The following is a 22,932-nucleotide window of genomic DNA, read 5'->3' on the forward strand; positions in this document are numbered from 1 at the left end:
ATCAGAACATAAGAGATACGCTTGCTTGCATAATTGCTTGTATTGCGAAAAACATATTCTGTCTAAAATGTTACAAAATGATTGTAGAAACTTGTAATCCGCGGAGAAAGCTGAGCTCTGATAAAACGACAAATCACAAGCCTCTGTAAGTATTAAATTACACATCAAAATATCACGATCCCGTATTTCAAAAATTATTTTGTTCTTTTGATCTAATCTTATGTAATTTTTTCCTCTTTAAAAAGAGTCTGTTTAAAGTTAATGAGTTTGTAGTGAAAGCTTATAAGCAAGTTAACAGCTATGCTACACGATCAATTGCTTTTATATTGTAGTCAGGCTACTGGGCTGCAAACCACAAGGTTCCGGGTTCTATCCTCCCTCACTCCAATGCGCCACACGTTTCAAGTTCGGATTGAAGCAGTAAAGTTATAATAGGAAGTGGCAAATGGGTGTTTATAGTCCTCATTTATATCATCATTGAATAATGACACAATTTCGTAGTTGTAAATAGTAGTTAATGAAGAAGAAATGCCGAATTTCTAGATTCTATTAGTTTTCATTCTCACATCATGAAATAAATTCTGAGACATTTTATACGCATAGTATTACTATATATAAATATTTTTCCCATCTGTATTTGTTTCGCAACAAATTAGTGAAAATACTTATATTAACAAATATGATACAAACAGTATAAATCAATATATGTTTTCTTGTAGCAAAACTTTTTTTTGCTGTTTATTAAAAATACAGATCAATATCTATATTATTTATAATAAACAGTGAGTCAGAAGAAATAGATAAATAAATGAGAAGTATTTCGTAAGAAAATATGTCCATGTATTTTTTCCTCCATGCTCAGGTCTATGGAAGAATTGACTAGAAAGAAAAATGCAACGTGACATCTCGCAACTTGAAACACGACAACGTGACATTAAGCAATTTCGAAAGGAAAAACGTGACATTTAGTTGACGGATAAAGGTCTAACCGTGTGTGTGTGTGTGTGTGTGTGTGTGTGTGTGTGTGTGTGTGTGTGTGTGTGTGTGTGTGTGTGTGTGCGTTCGTGCGTGCGTGTGTGTTGACATTGTACAGGGCAGATCGTTGGATTTAAAGCCGAATTTGACACAAATTTAATTTAGATGGTGGGTATGGGCATCTTTAAGCGATTTATAGTCGTTTTTTTATATAGAATTTCAATTAATTAAAAATAAGTGAAGTTTTTTATTTATTTTTCTTTATAATAACTTTTTAAATATTACTACACAAAGCTGATTTTTACATTATTTGAATATTTAAAAGAATGTATTTTTAATGATATAAAGTTAACTGTCTTTCAGGTATTTTTCATTATGGTGAATTTTCAAAAATGTTTTTTTGCGTATTTTCAATATCAATATAGACTCGGATACACTTTTTACGCATTTTGCCCTTTTTATGATTTTGGATAATATTTGATGCAAGCCTAAAATTTTTGCTTTACAATACATATTGAAATTCATAGATTTAGCTTCCTAGATTTACTTACTGCAATTTTAAGGTATTCGATCCAAATATATCCATACAAAAAAAAAATATTGATAGTCGACTCATTGGCAAATTTGACTAAAAATTTGTTGGTCTACAATTTAGTATAAGATTCTATGCTGAATTTCATCAATCTAGATTTGCTTTTGATATACTTTCATCAATTCCCTTAAAGGGATATGTGGAGACCTATATATAACACTTAGTAGTTTTGTCCAAACTTTGAAAAAAACTCTATAAGCATAAGTACAGCATATCTAATTTTATCATTGACAGACACATTTTATTAAAAATAATTAAAACAACATCACGAGTTCAAATTTTATAACAATTACAAACCTTTTTTTCTATCTATTTTTCATATTCCAGTGGGGAAAAAATATGTCCTTAAAAGATAAAGAGTTAAAAGTAAATATTCTACTATAAAAAAAATCGAACAACAGACTCAATATTGATAAAGATTCAATTTATCGCTACAGTAAAAAAACAATTTTATTATCTCTTCCTTATTTTCGTACCACGTGCGTTTTCTTTTGAACGTTTATATGCGGTTGCTCGAAAATTCGTCCGAAAATACCTTTTCTTTTTTAAATATATCGATTGTTTTGTTTGTTACTGAAAAAGAAAGTTCTAAAGTAGTTATCTCAAAATTGCAATAACCCCATGAGATAATAAACATAAGCACTTTTTGTGAATCTTTGTGCTTTGTTGTGACAGCGCTGACAGAATTTTCTCCAGGAAATACATTAAGACTAATATTAAGATAAGAATCAAAGACATAAACTTGAAAAAGAGACTTTGCTTGAACTTTTTTTCAAATTTGCTCGGTTCTTTGACACTAAACAAATATTCCGGCTAAAACAAGTTTTAAAATATCTGTTCTTTGAACTCGTTCAGCTATTTTCGCTTTGGTATGTCGAAGCTTTATTTTAATTTGATCTTTAAAATTTTACCGTTTGTAAAACTCTTATTTAAAAAAATTTAAACACTTATCTATTTACTTTATATTATTTTTTAATGTTTGCTTCTTTTCGTAAGGTTTAGATCCTAGGGACCATTTGCTGTTAAGATAATTGCATTGAAGAATATGAATTCTTTACATATTGAAAGCACGAAACCTGTGTTTTAATTTAAACTATGAAGTAAAAGTAATGATCTACCGTTCATTTAAGAGTAATTTGGATTCATATATGAATAACAGAAAATAAATAAAAGTTTAAGAGACTTTAGGACCTTTAAACTTTAATTCTTCCAAATATTTTATGATTTTTATTTGATAGCCGAAGGCATTTTGAAAGTATTTTTGGTATTGCACGTGCATATACGTGAATTAGTTTAAAAGACATAGTCCAAAACGTGCAGGTCACTGTTTACTTTTTTCACTCAAAAATGTTTACTTTAAAATCATTTTTCTCAATACTACATTTCGTCGAATTAAACAAAAAGGGTTCATCGCATTAATTTCAAATTTCCCAGGTAAAGCTTAGACACACATAATAAAGAAAATCACTCAAAATCATAGCATTATTATGTAAATTTTCCTTCAGTGCTTTTTAATATGTTAAAAATGTTTTTAAGCGTTATCATGTTTTAACAACATGAAAAGTAAAATAACTGAAGTAAATCTATTAAAACATTTATGACTTTGCATGATTATCATTTCATGTTATTTTGCAGGTAGGGATTGCAATATCGGATCAAAAGTTCAATATCGGTATTCGGTATTTTTTATATCTTAATACGGGATACCGGTTTTAATACCGGTAGTAGAGATTTTAGAAAAAGAAAAAAAGCACAGATGTTCCTTTGTTTTATTTGCCAGTTTTATTAAAGAGAGTAAATATCACAAAAAATAATTTGTAACTTATAAATTATGACAATATATAAAGAATCACAAAAAAGTAAAGGAACATCTTATTTATTTAAATCGCAAAAAAAAAATGTAAATGTCAATATTAAGTCTGTGGTACTATTACGGATTTCTGAAATGTCATCTTAAAAAACATAATGCATTAATTGTACTGTCATTAAGCCTGGAACGTAATTTTGTGCAAATATTACCAGCCGTCGAAAACGCTCTTTCGGCATCTACGCTAGGTGATGGTACTGTTAGCAATACGCGATATACTTTTTCCAAGTATTTACCTCTAAATCCCTCATCTTCAAATAAATCGATTTCTCGTCGGATGGTTTTGGATATAGCTGATTTCTGTATTGTATTTTGGTTTGTTGAATTTTTTTTTTATTTATCGCTAATTCTAATTTTAGTTCCGGAGACAATTCCTTTTCACTATCGACATTAGTATCATCATAATCTTCGATAACTGTACCGAATTCTTCTGAATGTGGATAGGTTTGAGCGAAAAACATTTTAAGAAAATTTACTATAAACTTGATCAGATTTGAATTGGTTAGTCTCTTTTCTTCTTTTTCATTTTCATTTTTAAAATCATTACAATTATGTAAATGTAGTAAGAAATCTTCTATTCGGTATGCCTTTCTTCTGTACGATTTTTCAATGTAATATATATAATTCTTAGTGATGTGTGCTGTTCTTTCAGTGACTACAACATGAAATTTATTGATGCATTAGCTGTTAATAAATTATAATCTTTCCAACATAATGTCTCAACAGCCAGTTTTATTGGAAGTAGAGCTGATACAGTTCTGGATATTAAGTCGAATTCACTATCTGAAAAATTAATTTGCAGGTTTAAGTCGATTATTGCTTTTTGAATTGGATTTATGATATCCACAGTTTAATTAATTTCGCCCTATAGGGAGACATAAAAACAAAGACGTATACTATTTTGCTATGTTGGCGATTCTTGAACATATAGTGGAGAAAATTTTAAAAATTTCTAGTAAATACCGAAAAAACGGTATTTAAACTTGTGAATACTGGTATTACAAAATTGTACAAATGGCTCAAAATACCGGTATTCGGTATACCGGTATACCGGTATTGCAATCCCTATTCGCAGGTAAATTCGCGTAGCCTTTGTTAATATAAGTAGCTAATTTTTATGAAAAATTTTGAGGGCAAGAAAATTCTGTTTTCGACAATTTATATGAAACATGTGTTTTACATATATATTGACGGATTAAACAAAAATAGTTTAACTTACCAATATGAAATTTTTCAGGTATGCTCAGACATACATAATAAAAAAAATAAAAAAATTAATTTTTATGTATACTATTTTTCAGTGCCTGCTAATATGCTAAAAAGGTTCTTTAAGCGTTATCATGTTTTAACATAAAAAGTAAACTAACCCCAGTAAATCTTTAATATATTCATCCTTTAGAATGATTATTAAGTTATGTTTTTTGGGAGTGTCCCTTGTTAATATAAGGGATATATTAGTTATATTACTTATTTCTTACTTTTCACTTGTTATAGTTACTTATTTACTTCATATGAGCTAGAAGTCAGACTTCTGCCCTCGGGTGCTCAGGGGTCTTTACCCGCAGAAGCTACTGCACCCTCTTTCCGTGGTAAGGCGGACACGACATCATCATCATCACTTATCTACTTGCTATAAGTTACTTATTTCGTAATTATAAGTCTATTATTTCTTGAAAAACATTGCACGAAAAATATATTTCTTTCACATGTATTTTGGTTAATGAAAGCATACTTTATTATTAATAGTAGTATATTTTAATACTTATTATAAAGTATTAGTATATTTTAGTTATTTCACTGACTTAATAATGCATACTTATAAGGTTAGATGTCTTATAACACTGTGGGAAAAATCTATTAAGTTTAAGATTTTTTTCTTATGTTAGGGAGAACCGCATTTGACAAACTTTCGAGGTCTTTTTTTAGCTGTTAAAGTCCTACATATGAATTCATAAGTACTTATGAATTCCTCTTATTCCCTTGTTATTCATATAAATTCTCCTTTAGTACTTAGAAATTAATACCGGAACCAAAGATTATAAAAAGAATATTTCACCAGATAATAGTGCAAATTGAAGCATGGAAGATTTCATGCATATTTCTACATATTCGGAAGGATGAAATATATGTATATGTGGGGAAATAGGCTCAGTTCAGCATTATATAACAGAGTGTGTCGAACTTAAAGAAATTAAAAGGAGTAGTGGATAGTAATTTTAACTCAATATTACAATACCCTGGAAATTTTAAAATATTAGATGATGGAAAAATTTTCTAACCTTTTACCAACAGTTTGATGATTCTTTCACATTTTGTTTACCATCGTTTTCTTATGCAAGTTAATGGATAACATGGTCTTATGGATAGTTAATGAGCATAACAGCCAGTCAAGTAATCCCTGTTTATACGGCTTAGTTCTGGGGTAACTGGAAAACTGGCCAAAATTTAAAAAAATACCCCTTAAGTAATTAAAATTATTACGTAAAAAAATTGCTGGTATTTTATATACAATCTATCTTTACTAATATTATATTGGCCGAGATTAGATTCAAGTTAATTAATTTTATTTATATTATTACTACAAATATAACACTTGGTAACTACATATATATAACATTGTATTTCATCTACTATTATCCACCGCTATTTTTCTTTTAAGCGAAAATCCATTACATCGAACATCTAATGACTTAATATGTTTTTAATTGTGACTTACTAAGTCACTGAGATTTATTTTTTTTCCTTCCGCCTTGCTTACTTTCGACCTTCAGTAACTTCCGACCTTCAAGTTCATAAGCGATGTGAAATGAATCCCTAATTATTTTATTTGAAAATATAATTATTTTGTATTTCAGTACTGATAATCAGCTGTCAAAAAGTGGTTATAAATTGCTTGCTAATCTTATTACTTCGCGTTGTAATTGCTTGCAGTCTGTTGTCAGATTATCGCTGTTTAACTTATATTGCAGTTTCATTTGCTCGCCTCTATATTTTTAACACTTACGTGGGTTTGTGGGGTTTTTTAGTTTCTCGTATAAGTAGTACAGAGAAAGTATAGAAATCGTCATAAAATTCGGACTCAAAATTTTGACGAATCTTCATATTTTAGATCTCCCTAAACCCGAAAAACAATTTTTTGCAAAATGTCCGTCCGTCTGTAACAAAGATGACTCAAAATGGAGCTAGAAGGTTGAAAATTGTTATATAGTCTTTAAATCAAATTTACAGATTTGCATCAAATTTTGAGCAAAATAATGTCAAAGGAAGACGTTGATCCGGCTTCAGTAATATAAGTTAATACGATAATTAAAAAACCAAGACTGTTAGATAACATTCGATATACAGATTTAATATCTATATTATCCTGTCAAATTCTGTACGAAATCTAAGAACGAGTTGATTGTCCATCTGTCTATACTTTCAAAAACATGTAAACGCGATAACTTAAAAAAACGCAGTGGCTAGAACTGTAGTTTTTGTGTCTATCTTTGTTCCAATCACTTAAAAAAACGTGTCTAAAGCACAAATTCTATTTTTGGGTACTATTAACGCATGCAGCTGTTAATCACCAAATAACTCGCCAAGGATGATACGATATGTCCAGTAAAAATGCTAAATTCAAGCCAAAAGTTAATGTTCTGTAATTATTGTACGCCAATGTCATGCAAGGCGTTTCTTGGCATAAAAAGTTTATTAAAGAGTATGCGGGAAAGTTATGAGAAGACTAGTCCCACCGGTTTGCTCTTCAGCTTGTTTATTTTGCAACTTCTTTTCATATATTATGGCAAGTTTAGTTTAGTTATATTAACGTCCAGTTTTAAAGCAACACTTGGGCTATTTTCGGATGGATCTCATAATTTTGAACCGTGGTCAAATGACGAGGACGACACCTGAGCTGGTACCCGCCTCCTCACACCCCGCCACGCCAGCGATAGGACATTTGGGCAGGATGTTTAGCGTGAACCAGACCCGCTTACACGACGGTTATTCGGTGGAATCGGGTCTCGAACCTGAAATCCTCCAGTTCCGAAACTGAGACCTTACTACCAAGCCATCGCGGCCCTTATATTATGGCGAGACATGCGAACATATAAATAAACTTGAACATATTAATAAACAAATATTTTCAAAAATCTAAAAAAAATAGATAATTAACTAAATGTTTTCCATAAAAAAAATGAAAAAAAATTCGGCTTCTATAACGTATTTCTTCCTTTGTTTCTCTACTCATCGAACTGAATGCAATTTTCATTTATTTTCCTTTTTTAAACTTATTGGTACCAATATTGCTTCCAATATATTGTGGCAGGACTTACAAGATTAAATATCTATTCTTTTCTTTTGGAAACTATAAAATGAATCATTTTGTATATTTAAGAAAAATTACTAAATTGTTGTCACTTTTCCCTAAACTAAATAAAACTAATTTTTAATGATTTGTTTCTCATTGTACTAAATAAAAGGAATAGGAGAAACCTGAATAACATAAGATACTAATTGGGATTGTTTAAAAATCTATAAAAATTAAATGTGAAATACCGCATAGTAATCGAATTATATTCGTTCTATTTCTTAACTATGTAGTAAAAGGATATTGTGCTATTAAATAAAAAGTAAAAATTAGTTTTGGGATGGGAATCGTGTAGTTAATATCCAAAGGAAGTAATATTTTCTAGAAGCAAAAAATTTAATGTAGGATTAAGAGGAATTACAAATTAATTTCAGCTTAATTGTTACAAATTTCATCTAAAAGAAATTTTAAAGTTTTTTTTAAACTAGATAAAAAATTATTGGAAGCAATAAAGTCAACATTATTAAAAATATTGTTTAATTATTTATTTTAATTAATTATTAATATAAACGATTTTTTAATAATATAAAATTGAATTTTGTACAATAAATATTTCTTTAATTATCGGAGAAAAAACGGTAAAAATTATATTATTTTTTGCTATTTAATTAAATTTCTTAAATTTTAATCTACCTTAAAATTAAATACCTTAACATTTATCGATTTAAAAATTGGAAAAATTGCGCTATTGACTTAAAAATGCACCGTAGAAATTTTAGGTACTACTTTTCACATTTTAGCATAGGAATAGGTTCTGTATTTTATTATTTTCTTTATATTCAATGTATTTAAAGGCAAATTTCAATAACTAGACATAATATTTTAATATACAGTATCCTTGAATGAATGGGTCAAATTTCAAGGGTAGAAAATATAAATACACAAAGAGAACTTTTTTTTTTTTTTTTTTTTTGTATAGCAATAAGGGTCAGAAAATGAAATGCTGAGGTCTAAAGGGACCACATGCGTTTTCTTGACATAAAATGAACCATTCTCACAAAGCTAGTAGCGGTGTAAACTGGAAACATTTTTCTGATCCCGTTTCGTCTTGTTAGAGGATTGTTGATGGTTCAGATTTACTCCATTTCTCCAGTTATAATCCGCAGCTCCGTACATAAGATGCATATCTGCTTCCTCGGAGAACGTAAATCAATCTATCACCCAAATATATTCTCTAACAAAGAATCGTTTGATGCTCGCGTAATGCTATTCGAACTAAATGAAATTGTTTTTCAGACGATTAGCTTATGAAAATTAAATAAATTTCCATGACTATTCAATATTTTTCTTTACAAAAATCCATTTTCATTTAAGCTTACTTCACTAAATGTATATATCGTCTGCTCTAAAAATATTATCTAAATAAAGAGATTAATTTTTTCCATTTCCACAGCATTTGGAGTTATTTCCGCCTACAATAAAAAATGCTTCTTTATGTGTTTTTTACTTAGTCTTAGTTAATGTTTAGCCCATAAATTCATGGATATCCTGTATATATTCGTGTATATATAAGTTATTGACTAAATTATTGTTTTTATTTTATTTATTTTTAATTTATTTCATTTTATTTATTTGTTACAGAATTAATACTCCATCTGTCACTCTCGCATATTGGTCATTCTGTCAATACCATTTCCCTTTGAGGTCTTAATTCATCATAAACAAGGCAAGCTTTCCTTTTATACGTAGGAAATGATTATGAATGTACTTAATGTGAATATTACTAAATGTACGTAATAATCATTTATGAATTAGGAAACAAAATATGGTTTAAATAGATTAACTGCCTAGTACAACTAGCAGTCTGCCAAAATATTAATAGTATTAATTTAATCATGAAGATCAGTTTTTATGTACTACATCTAATTAGCAACAAAATAAAATACCGTTTAAAATAAAGTTTGAAAAGTAAGCAAAGAACTTTTTGATTAGTTAATTATGCAGGCGACGAAATAATAAAGAAATCAAATGGAGAAATTCTTATAATTGCTGACACTGAGTATTGAGTTTTTAATTTCCCGTATACGAAGCATAAAGGAATTATTATAATTGTCAAAAAATTGGGACACCTGATTTTGAAGAGCTACCTTATTTCAGACCTCTTTGAACACACTTTTGGCACTATGATTATCTGTCCGTGAACATGATAATTAAAAAAATGCTTTTGGTTAGATGAATGGAATTTGATATCAGGTATTTACACTAAATTAGAAAATTTATATCAAATTTTGAGTGAAAACCATTCACAGGAAGTCAATTTGTACATGTGAATTCCATAATTACAAAATGTAAAGAGAAAAGCAGTTAAAACTTGGTACACTGATTTAGCATCCAAAATATAAATTCTAATCAAATTTCGAACCAAATATGACAAAGGACTGACCGTCTTTTTGTCTGTATTGTCGCAATGACTTTAAAAGCAATGACTTAAATCAATGAAATTCGGTATGCTATCTTGTAACTACAACTGTAGTTCCGAGTCAAATTTTAGTTTCATACTATTGGCAAAGTCATACATCTGACCTCCAACCCGCTCCGAAGACACACGGAAAATTACTGAATGACCAGACCACCGCAACAGCAACACTGGTGGGAACTGTGGTTGAGTCCTAAGTGCCATCACCGGCCACGGTACAACCTTCCCAGAAAGAATTACGTTCCGTCATCGAGAGGAGGAGCCAGATCCCCCACCTATTCGTGTACCCTCCAGAGTGGCAAGATCCAACCACCATGCCGGAAGCATCTCATCCTCAATCGAAGTGCCCCCCGAGGGGTTATTCTATTGGTAAAGTCAGCCATCTAACTCTCTGACCCGACACGAAGGCACACGGAATTAAACCATAAAAACTGAATGACCGGACCGCAGCAGCAGCAACTTGGCGGAAATTGTGGTTGAGTCCTAAGGGCCGTCACCAGCCACGGTACAACCCACCCCGAAGGAAGTACGTCCCGTCATCGGTGGGAGAAGTCAGATCCCCCACCTATTAGTGTACCCTCCAGGGTGGCGAGATCCAACCACCATGCCGGAAGCATCTCATCCTCAATTCGAGGTGCCCCCCGAGGGGATATTCTATTGGTAAAAAAGTCTTTGAAAGTACATATTTCAAGATACATCCAATAAATGCATTAGATTCATACCAAAAATTATCTTTCATAACTTTTGTTCGCAAATACCATACAAAGCATTTGGGGTCTTATCCAAAATCCTCTATTTTATACAGAAATGGGATAAGACTTTAATCCCGGAGTATGCAATAAATTGTTACTTTGTGAAATTTTGTATTTGTTTATTTTTGTGAAATCTCTCTAAAAGTAAGACGTTGCTGGGATGCAACGATTGATAACACGTCCTCGTCCCAAGAGCTTTCCTATGAAAAAAAAAAAAAAAAAAAAGCTAATTCGGTACAATGTTTGGAGGTATGGGATAAGATACTCTGTCGTGGGTTTATCCCAAAAATAGTAAAATATTGGGGGGTTTTTAAAATTTTCCCAAATGAAGAATGTTTTGGTGTGCAAGTTACCATTTTCGATGTATCCAGGAAGCAAGAGAATTCATATAGAATAAAAATAGCTAAAATCGGTTCGATGATTGTGGCTGAAAGACTACTCCTTTCCTTTTGCTAATTATTTTAAATTTATATTAAAGTTATATTTGGCAATGATTTTCAAATATTTGTGATCGTTTTTACAACATTCAATTATGAATTTTTCAGTTGTCTCAAAAACTTCAGTTGTCTTTGATTGGTTGATATTTTCATTTTCAATAGTTCAGTATATATTCATCATAAAGATGAACTATGTGTTACCAATTCATCATATTGAACAATTTTTGTTTTACAAAAGTGTAGATGTCAACAGATGTAATCTATTAGAATTTAGAGTTTCCAAATCCAATTACAACTCCAAACTTGAACAGTTTTCTTGCCAACGCATGTGGTTTGAAAGTGTGAAAGGTCAATGTCTGATCTGTTTCATTTTTTTTTTTTTTTCTCTCGTATACCTAGTATAGAGAGAGTAAAGCAAATGCTGAAAAAATCGAACTACTCGATATGTTACCGAATCTCCACGTTTTAGACTCCTTGAGTTCTAAAAATATATTTTTGGAAAAATAAGTCCGTATATCTGTCTTTCACAAAGATAACTTAACATCACTTTGAGCTAGACGGTTGAAATTTGGTATGCGGTTTTTATATCAAATTTTCAGATTTCAGTTACATTTTGAGTAAAATATGTTCAAAGGAAGTCCTTCCGTCCGGCTGTTCAAATATAAGATAACACGATAATTAAAAACCGACGTGAACTATATAGATAAAATTCGGTACAGAGATTTAACATCTACAATGTAGAGACCTGACAAATTTTGAGCCAAATCCAACAAAGGTTTTACATCTGCTGGTCTGTACTTTTAGAAACACGTAAAGTGATTATTCAAAAACATGATGACTTAAATTTGATATGAGATTATGTGATTACAAGTGCAGTTTTGTGTAAAATCTTTGTTTCAATCGGGTGAGAAAAACGCTCCAAAAGCACATACTCGATTTTCGGTTTAGTTTAGTTATATTAACGTCCCTTTCGAAGCAACACTAGGGCTATTTTGAACCTCGGTCAGATGACGAGGACGACACCTGACCTGGCACCCCCTTCTCCACACCACACCAGTGGGAGGACGTTTGGTCAGGACGTATTTAACGTGCGACAGACCCCCTTACACGACGGTTCTTCGGTGGAATCGGGTCTCGAACTTGGAACTCTTCGGTTCCGAAGCCGAGACCTTACCACCAGACCACCGCGGCCAACTCGATTTTCGGATATTATTAACGCGTGCAGGGATTGAACGCCAAATAACGTTCCAAGGATGACTCGATAGATTCAGTAAAAAGGATAAATTCACGCCAAAAGTTAATATTTGGTCAATATTTATACGCCAATGCAATGTAAGGCTTTCTCTGGCATGACAAGTTTATTAGAGGGTATGAAAGAAAGTTTAAGGGAGATTATTCCAGCTAGGTTTTTTTTTCGTCCTCCTATCCCCTTGTATCTTCAAATGGTATGAAATTAAAGGAGGGAGGAGTTATATTGCCTAATAGCTACGAACAAAAGTAACTACCATCACAGACTTGATCCTACTATAAGGATTAACTTTCTTTGCTCATTTCCTTAGACGCTTGAACTTGATAATGACTGCTTTGTACAATTGTCACAAAGTAGACATTTTTTCACAAAGTTCTTGAACTTGCTTCAAGGGTAACGGCTATTTTGTGGCATTCACCTGTAAGATAGAAATGCTTCAAAATTATCGCTAGCTACTCCGACACGTGGATTATTGAGAGTTCAAGTATGCAGATACATTTTATCATTTAAAATAGATGAATGGCCTACGGTTCATTCAACTTTTTTAAAAGATACATTTAAATAAACATTTCCGTCTCTACGAACGATAAAAATCATGAAATCCTATTGTGAAAAGGGATGTAAGATCTCTCTTGATGTCTCCAGCGAAGATAAGCAATTTGCACACAATATTCAATTTAGCTTCTGAATTTCATAAAAAGTTATCTCTTGTTTTTATATTTAAACATCTAATCATAAATAGATTCAGAGATAGTTAATATTTTATTTGTATAATAACTGAATAACCATCTTTACTGATACATTTTTAAATATTTATTTTTATAACTGGATAAAAAGAATCTGACTAAACATTTTATGTTGCTAATACTTTCTCAGATAAGATTTTAAATAGTCTTATCAGAAAAACGCAAAAAGAGGACGATGACAGGTGAAAGAAATATTGTACATTTTGAACTTCCTTCTTAAAAATCGTAATATAATAAGGTTAATCTTATTTTATTCGATCGACTATGACATTCTAAGCATAACGTCATATGAGAAACCCTTATTGAAAATCGTAATATAATAAAGTTAATATTATTTTGTTGGATCAACTATTGCATTCTGACCATAACGTCCTATGAGAAACTTTCCTGAAAATCGTAGTATAATAAGGTTAATTTTGTTTTATTGGATCAGTTATTGCATGGCATTATCAGACCATAACGTCATATGAGAAACTTTCCTGAAAATCGTAGTATAATAAGGTTAATTTTGTTTTATTGGATCAGTTATTGCATGGCATTATCAGACCATAACGTCATATGAGAAACCATTCTGACTATAACGTTATATGAGAAACTTTCCTGAAAATCGTAATATAATAAGGTTAATCTTGTTTTATTGGATCAACTATTGTGTTCTGACCATAACGTCATATGAGAAACTTTCCTGAAAATCGTAATATAATAAGGTTAATAATATTTTTTTTTTTTGGATCAACTATTGCTTTCCGATCCGGTTGTCATTTGAGAAATGCGCAAAAAATAAATAAATAAGCTGACAGGGAAAGAAATATTGTAAATTTCAAACTCCCTTCCTAAAAATGGTAATAAAATAAAATTTAAATCCTGTTTTATTGGATCAACTATTGCATTCTGATTATAAAAATATTTATAACATATTATTTTGGGAGACTAAATGATTACATCAAACGATATTAAAGGTAACAAGGAAAACGTAAAAATAGACACTGAAAAATATTTAAAAAATTAAATATTATTTACAGCTTAAATTTTTTTTTAAATTATCCTTTTCAATCAAAGAAAATTTGTTGCCCTGTTTCCTAAATTCAGATAATTTATAAATAATCATATTTTTGAAAATTTTTCAACGATAGATTTTTAAAGTTGTAAAAAATTCAAACTGCTTTCATTTTTTTAATATCCATTCCCATAATTTTTTTCATTGTTGAAAGCTAAAGAAGCGAAATTATGTTTATAATCTGACCATTGTGCAATAAGAAATAGAAATGTGAAGTTACAATGCAAGAGGAATTCGCTGGATAGGTTACCTAGACAGTCGCAGTTTCTATACCATTGTTATATCAAGACATTTTACTTCATCAAGAAGTTCCATTTAAAGAAGGAAAAGAACAGTAGCAGTTTTTTGAAATGAAAACAAAACACAACTTTGGTGTACATCCGAAATCCAAAACAGCACGTGACAGTCTAAATCAATGCAGCTATGAGTGTTTAAGTGAGCTCTTTCGGAAATACAATGCAATAATTTATTGAAAGTATTACCCCAGAGATGCTGAAAACACGAGTGACTTGGTACCGCCTCAATATCAATCATATTTCTAGAGATGCTCACATTGAACACTAATTTAAATGTTCAACTACCATTTTTGATTTTTGGGAAACATCAGTGTTATAATTGGTTTTTGTTTTTTCTTTAATCATCGTAAAAATTTCGAAAGCATTCCATACTTTGGTGGGAACGAAGCGGATCAATTTACACAAGTGAGATATGTTTAATATTAAACTCAATCAACGTTCCGTCTAAACTGCTCAGAGTAATTAATATGTCAATATTTTCATTAAATAACTATATTCAATTTTTTTATATTTCTTTCTTGTGCTCTTGTAAATGTGGTAATTAATATGTCAATATTTTCATTAAATCACCGTATTCAATTCTCTTTATTTTTCTTTCTTGTGTTCTTGTAAACGAGGTAATTAATATGTCAATATTTTTTATTAAATCACCGTATTCAATTTTCTTTGTTTTTCTTTCTTGTGCTCTTGTAAATGTGGTAATTAATATGTCAACATTTTCATTAAATCACTGTCTTCAATATTCTTTATTTTTCTTTCTTGTGTTCTTGTAAATGAGGTAATTAACAATGAATTACCTTATTTTGTCCATTTTCCATGAAATTCTTTTCATTCACCTCAGTGCCAAGATAAGATGATGAGTCAGTGTTAGAATTGCAGGATTATCATGTTTCATATGTAACATAAGTGATAACAAGATTAAATTATCTTGCAGAGTAGCAAGATTAAATTAAGTGATAACAAACTTATAACAAGCGTTGACTATTATCTTTATTTTTCTTTCTTGTGTTCTTGTAAATGAGGTACTTAACAATGAATCACCTCATTTTTTTTTCCTTTTTCCATGAAATTCTTTCGATTCACATCATTGTCAAGATAAGATGATGAGTCAGTGTCATAATTGCAGGATTATCGTGTTTCATATGTAACATAACGTAAAAGCAGAGTAGCAGGATTAAATTAAGTGATAACAAGCGTTGACTAATATCTTTATTTTTCTTTCTTGCGTTCTTGTAAATGAGGTGATTAACAATGAACTACCTTATTTTTTCCTTTTTCCATTAAATTCTTTCGATTCACATCAGTGTCAAGATAAGATGATGAGTCAGTATCAGAATTACAGGATTATCATGCTTCATATGTAACAGATGTAACATAACGTAAAATCAGAGTAGCAGGATTAAATTAAGCGATAACAAACTGATAACAAGCGTTGACTAATATCTTCCTTTTTCTTTCTTGTGTTCTTGTAAATGAGGTAATTAACAATCAATTACCTTATTTTTTTCCTTTTTCCTTGAAATTCTTTCGATTCACATCAGTGTTAAGATAAGATGATGAGTCAGTGTCAGAATTACAGGATTATCATGTTTCATATGTAACACAACTTAAAAGCAGTGTAGCAGGATTAAATTAAGGGATAACAAACTGATAACAAGCGTTGACTAATATCTTCATTTTTCTTTCTTCTGTTCTTGTAAATGAGGTGATTAACAATGAACTACCTTATTTTTTCCTTTTTCCGTTAAATTCTTTCGATTCACATCATTGTCAAGATAAGATGATGAGTCAGTATCAGAATTACAGGATTATCATGCTTCATATGTAACAGATGTAACATAACGCAAAAGCAGAGTAGCAGGATTAAATTAAGTAATAACAAACTGATAACAAACGTTGACTTATATCTTTATTTTTATTTCTTGTGTTCTTGTAAATGAGGTAATTAACAATGAATTACCTTATTTTTTCCTATTTCCATGAAATTCTTTTGATTCACATCACTGTCAAGATAAGATGATGAGTCAGTGTCAGAATTGCAGGATTATCATGTTTCATATGTAACATAACGTAAAAGCAGAGTAGCAGGATTAAATTAAGCGATAACCAACTGATAACAAGCGTTGACTAATATCTTTCTGAATGACAGCGTATTCTTTACTATTCTTGTAACTGAAAGTGAGATTTAATTTTTTTTCTATGGCTAATTCAGTGATACCATATCTCTTTTAAATACAAAACACACATTTCTTCAACAGCTTAAAATCCTTATCAGGAGAAGTACACGAGAGTCTTGCTACAAAATCAACGGGAGTAGTTTCCAAAAAACTTTCTCACATGCTTTCTAATAAAATTGTTAACCCCCTTCTCCCCGAGTAAAACGCGGACTTTGAAGCTTCCTTAAAATCGACAATTTTATATACTACGCGACGAAGGGCTTCGATGTCACTGACCAATAACAATTACGAAATCTTGATCTATGAAGTGAATCTAACATTTTTTTCTAGCATTTTACTGAATCTATCATATGATTTTTGGTAATATATTTTGGCTATAAATCCCTTTCGTGCAATTAATAATAGCATCTGAAAATTTAATTTGTGTTTTAGATGCATTGTTTCCAACCAAGTGAAACCAGAAGTTGATACAGAGCTACAATTTTAATTAAAAATCGGATGCCAAATTGATACAGAGCTACAATTTTAATTCATAATCGAATGCCAAATTGATACAGAGCTACAATTTTAATTAAAAATCGAATGCCAAATTGATACAGAGCTAGAATTTTAATTAAAAATCCAATGCCAAATTGATACAGAGCTAAAATTTTAATTAAAAATCGGATGCCAAATTGATAGAGAGCTACAATTTTAATTAAAAACCGGATGCCAAATTTCATATTGTAACATCTTGGCGATATAGAAATTTAAAGCTCACCCAATCAATGACTAAACTGGAGTTATGCACATTCATTTGTAACTTCTTAGTAATAAAATTAAAATAGTGCCTTTGTACAAATATATAGCCAGGATATTAAATAAATGATAGTTGTGGTTCTCGACAGTCCTCTTCTTTTATAGCGTTCTACTTCATTCCGTTTCCATTTCCTACATTCCTCCACCTCTTGTTCTTCAGGGCCGCGGTGGCCTGGTGGTAATGTCTCGGCTTCGGAACCGGGGGGTTTCGGAGTCGTGACCCAATTCCACCGAAGAACCGTTGTATAAGTGGGTCCGGTGCACGTGAAATCCGTCCGGGCCAAACGTCCTCCCGCTGGAGTGGTGTGGAGAGAGGGGTGCCTGTTCAGATGCCGTCCTCGTCATCTGACTGCTGTTCAAAATTACGATGTTCATTCCAAAATAGCTCTAGTGTTGCTTTAAAACCGGATGTAAATATAACTAAACTAAACCCCTTGTTCTTCACTAAAAAGTCTTACACTGAAAGTGGGCGAAAGTTCTTTGAACTCAGCTGCTGACGGGATACGTCACAATATGGTTAAGTCACTGCGGTTTTGAATTATTTAATTTACAACCTTGTGAAGGTACAGACAGATTACTGTCCCCTTTCCGAAGTTTTTAGTAATCAAAATTTGAAGTATTAAAACTGAATACCAAATTTTGTTTTTCTATCTCTCTTTATTTTGGAATTTTCGATTTAACATATTCTGACAGTCGAATAAACAGTCTTCCACTGAATGAATATAGTTAAAAATTTGATAGAAACTTACACATTAAATCTAATGTCTATATACCAAATTTCATTCATTTGGATTAAAGAATTATCGTGTTAACAGACAGATAAATATAATGCCAAAAGATTATTTTTTGAACTCAAGAAGGCCTGAAATGTGGAAATTTATTAAAGTCTCGAGCTTTTTTTTTTTTTTTTTTTTTTTTTTATGATTACAATATTTTTCTGCACTTTGTACAAGAGAAAGTAAAATTCTATCAATTACTGACCTCTATTGATAATCAGTATGGCAACGAAGAATATCGACCTCTTTTGAATTCAACTAAATTTTTTGTTCCTACTTTATGCTCATAATTTCCTCGTAAACACTTTTTATGCACCTAATTATGTGGAAAATTTGATACGTATTGTTTCAGCAATTCGCCTTGTTCTGTTTATTGAGTACATAAGTTTCTCTGATGGAATCAATTCCCAGGTCATTATAGTGTCATTAAAAATGTATGCATCTAGGTAATTTAGTTCAAATTGAGCATTGTCTTTTGCAATATTGTGTTTTCACTGTCTGATTCCTCATATAAATTACATGGATAATATGCAAAATCTTTCTTCCTGATCTTTCAACAAAGGAAGGACACCGTATTATTAAATAACGAAGAAAACCAATGATATCGATTTGAATTTTATGGAAATAATAAAATATGTTGTTGAAAATTATACAAAAAAGTATTCTTTAAAATGGTTCATACTCAGGAAAAATCTGCAGGGCAACTAAATTGGTGTCATCAAAAATTCAATTTTTAGATGTCTTAAATTGAAGCGAATATTTTATATGTTTTCACAGATAATCATTCTAATATAAACAGTAGATAGCCGTTGTATAACTTCAAGATAAGAGAAGGAGAAAATAAAAAATTAGCAAATAATTTATCGAGACTTAACTTTATAAATCTCCTCTTTAATTCTGAAACCGTCATATACTTTTGTAAATAAACCGTTATTACTGTGCTTGATTCTTCTTCCTTGTCTTTTTCTGGCTAAATTCGATTAGCTATAGCATTTTGTGAACAACAATTTCTACATCTCACAGTTTACAGAAAAATGCTAACATAGAATATTATAGTATTAATAAAAGGAAATTGTATTTTTTTTCTGAATTATTTTCCAAAAATAGCAAACTTTTATCATAATTTTAATGCTGGCAAAAGTATAAAGATAAAAAAACAATAAAAATAATTTTTCATATTTAATTTATAATTCATATTTAAATATTCAACAAAAAGTTAATAATATAAAAATATAATTACACATTTTTAGAATGATTTCTATAAAGAATTTTTCAAAAATTAATAATTTTGGAATAAAAATTTCTGGCATCAGCTTATTATTTGAAATATGAAATATCGTTTGTTACTTTTAGATTTGTTCTTTTTTTTCAAATATCACATGTAAATACGTTGAGAATCGAATTATATTTTTTAAACTATCCGAAGTGACAAATTCCTATTTCAAAATTCAAAAAAGTTGAGAAATGCGTTAAATAAAAATGTTTAAGTTCAAAATAAGCAACATTAATCATCGAAATGGGAAAAAACAATTAATCATTATTTTTTTCATGAAAGGATCAATATTTCTACATGAATTCTAAGTTAATATACGAAAAAGGTAACTGCTATTTCAAATATTTCATGAAAAAGTTATATAATTGCAAAAAAAAAAAGAAAATTCATTGATAAAGAAATCATTTGCAAAGTTTTTAAGTATATCTGTATCAACAATAATTTATAACATAAAAAGGCTAAGAGACATAGTGATTGCCAAAGAATGTGGCAAAAGCCAGAATAGAAAAAAACAACTGCAAGAAAACTATTTACCAGTATTTGAATGGGAATATATTGAGATTCTTGATGTAGCATGGATTTACCTAAAAGAGCTGCAACAAAAATAAATCTATTTACTATTGTCTATTGAAAGATCTTAAAAAAATGTACAAACCTGATTCTATCAATGCAAAAAAAGTTTTAAAAAGGGGATTAATTGTTGTCTCAAGGTTCTCCTACAGAAAAAAAGATTCCCATTTTACCGCTTTTAAAATATCGTCAGGTATTCCTTAATAGAGCTAGTACCTTATCAAAGAATAAGTGAAGATGTCACTGAATTTTCTATTTCATCATAAATACCATAAAAAAAATAATACCTCATAAATACCATAAAAAATAAAAAAAAACTACACAATTGTTCAAATAAAAGAAATTCGAATATCTTAGCATGTGATGTTATTGCATGTTTTGTCTCCTTTTAATCGTTGCATTCTCTGCCAGATGAGTTTTATATTCTGTGATGAGCAAAACCACAATAAATATATTATGGGACAAAAATTATACTAAGCAAATATCTACATTGCATCATTTTTTCTTTTATTGTTTTTTTCAAAGACATTTTCTAGTAAGGTAATATTTTGCCATTTTATGAGCTAAGGGCAAACATAGGACAAAACAGCATTCGGACAATTGTTTTCACCTCTCCTCGTGTTGATTTAATTTTAATCTTTTTCATTCAATATCTTATCTCTTAAGGGTAGAAATAATTTTTATCACAAAAACGGCCGGTCAAGTTTTCTGAAAATCTGAATGAATAAAAAAGGATTTTAAAGAACAAATTTCAAGATTCATCGAGTTTTGATAAAATGTCGATATCAGTAATCACGTGTCAAAATATAAGAAACTTCGGTTGCAGGTCAGGTATATCATTTTCAATCAGTTACCGATGCTATACTTTCTATTTTAACAACAGTTTGATATATAATATTTATTTCGGTTTTATCGAAAAGTGCTTTTATGTAAGAATTTTTGAATTCTTTAAAATTTTAGTTCTTTTTTTAGTTTATTTTTGTTTTGTTTTATTTTGGTATTATGTAATTAAAAAATAACCTAAAGATTGTACTTTTATTATACTATAATTTATTCATTTAGATTAGACTTTTACTATGTTACATATAATTTTTTCATTCTTTGCTTAAATATATATTATTTACTCTAGCTTATTTCTTTTAATATAAATTATTTATTCTTTCTTATTTGCTTAAATATATATTATTCACTCTTCCTTATTTCTTTTAATATATAGTATCTATTCTTGCTTATTTGCTTAAATATATATTATTTACTCTTCCTTATTTTCTTTTAATATATAGTTACTATTCTTGCTTATTTGCTTAAATATATATTATTTACTCTTAATTATTTCTTTTAATATATAGTGTCTATTCTTTCTTATTTGCTTAAATATATATTATTTACTCTTCCTTATTTCTTTTAATATATAGTATCTATTCTTTCTTATTTGCTTAAATATATATTATTTACTCTTCCTTATTTCTTTTAATATATAGTATCTATTCTTGCTTATTTGCTTAAATATATATTATTTACTTTATTGCTTAAATAATATTGCTTACTCTATTTTCCTTTGATATATATAATTTACTCTTTTTTTTTCAGAAAACCTTGTTTAATCTTTCATTTATAAAATGGACGAAATCACAGAAGAACAGCAGAAAGTGGTTGACGAGGTACGATAATGCTTTTTTTTAATTTGAGTTTAAAATTGATTTAATTCTACTTTATTCATAAGTATCAAATAACACTTTTAAAAAATAAAACACTATATGTTTGTTCAAACAAAGTAAATTCGAACATCTAGTTGAATATCATAGCATAATAATGTTTGTTAGACTTCATTTGCCTATCTTGTCTTCGTTTGGCTTGATTGTATTTGCCGTTGCATTTTCTATGAGACAGTTTTTACATTCCGCGATCAACAAAAACACAATATGACAAAAATTATATGATTGGATAGAAATTATGAAATATATAACAGAAATAGAATAGCCGTTATTAATATAACTGGACGAATATTGAAAAATTATTCTTGATATTGCTACTTTAAAAGTTTGTTAGCAAATAGCTACATTAATCGTGGAAAAATACTATGATTGAAAATTTTGATAGAATTACAATTGATTTGATTTTAATCACAACAATAAAGTTCTGTTACATACTATGTTTAAATATACTTTATTTTGAGTACTAAAATAATACTGAATGTAATAATAAAATTAATATAGATGAAAAACTTTTTTGTATGTGTGAAAATGGTGCAAAAAATTTTTGTGCAGCTATATTTTTGGATATTATTATGAAAAAACGTCAACATTTTCCTTAATTTTAAAAATTTAAAATTTCATAATTTTATTTCCACTTATTTCTACTAAGGTATTAATAATTTCTGTAATAAAATCAAAAGCAAAATAGTTATGTGAACAGATGGATTCAATTTTTTTTTTCTCATAAAAAAACGAATAATCGGCGAATTCCAAATACATGCAAAAATAATTTTAGAAGATTTTGGGTCAATAAACAGCATTAATTAAAAATTGCAGTGTAGACTTAAGAATATTAACTCAGCAGGGAGAAATGAGTCTTGAAATCCACATAAACCAAAAGTTGCT

The 22,932-nt window shown here is 29.7% G+C and overlaps 1 protein-coding gene across 5 annotated transcripts in view; it reads left to right on the top strand.

Annotated features, from left to right (window-relative positions):
- LOC129969153 (retinal-binding protein-like) overlaps positions 1 to 22,932 on the top strand; it is a 73,857-nt gene that overhangs the window by 9,162 nt on the left and 41,763 nt on the right. For 2 of the 5 annotated variants that reach the window (XM_056083584.1, XM_056083583.1), the window contains exon 2: positions 21,923 to 21,993. In XM_056083584.1, coding sequence (XP_055939559.1) covers positions 21,952 to 21,993 — 42 coding nt within the window. In that variant the 5' untranslated portion in view covers positions 21,923 to 21,951. Of the gene's footprint in view, positions 1 to 1,060; positions 1,144 to 2,332; positions 2,437 to 21,171; positions 21,262 to 21,922; positions 21,994 to 22,932 lie in introns of those variants that run through there. The other 3 variants (XM_056083582.1, XM_056083580.1, XM_056083581.1) reach the window with 3 other exon arrangements.

The sequence above is a fragment of the Argiope bruennichi genome, chromosome 5 (genome assembly GCF_947563725.1).
Source record: "Argiope bruennichi chromosome 5, qqArgBrue1.1, whole genome shotgun sequence".
NCBI classification, from domain to species: Eukaryota; Metazoa; Arthropoda; class Arachnida; order Araneae; family Araneidae; genus Argiope; species Argiope bruennichi.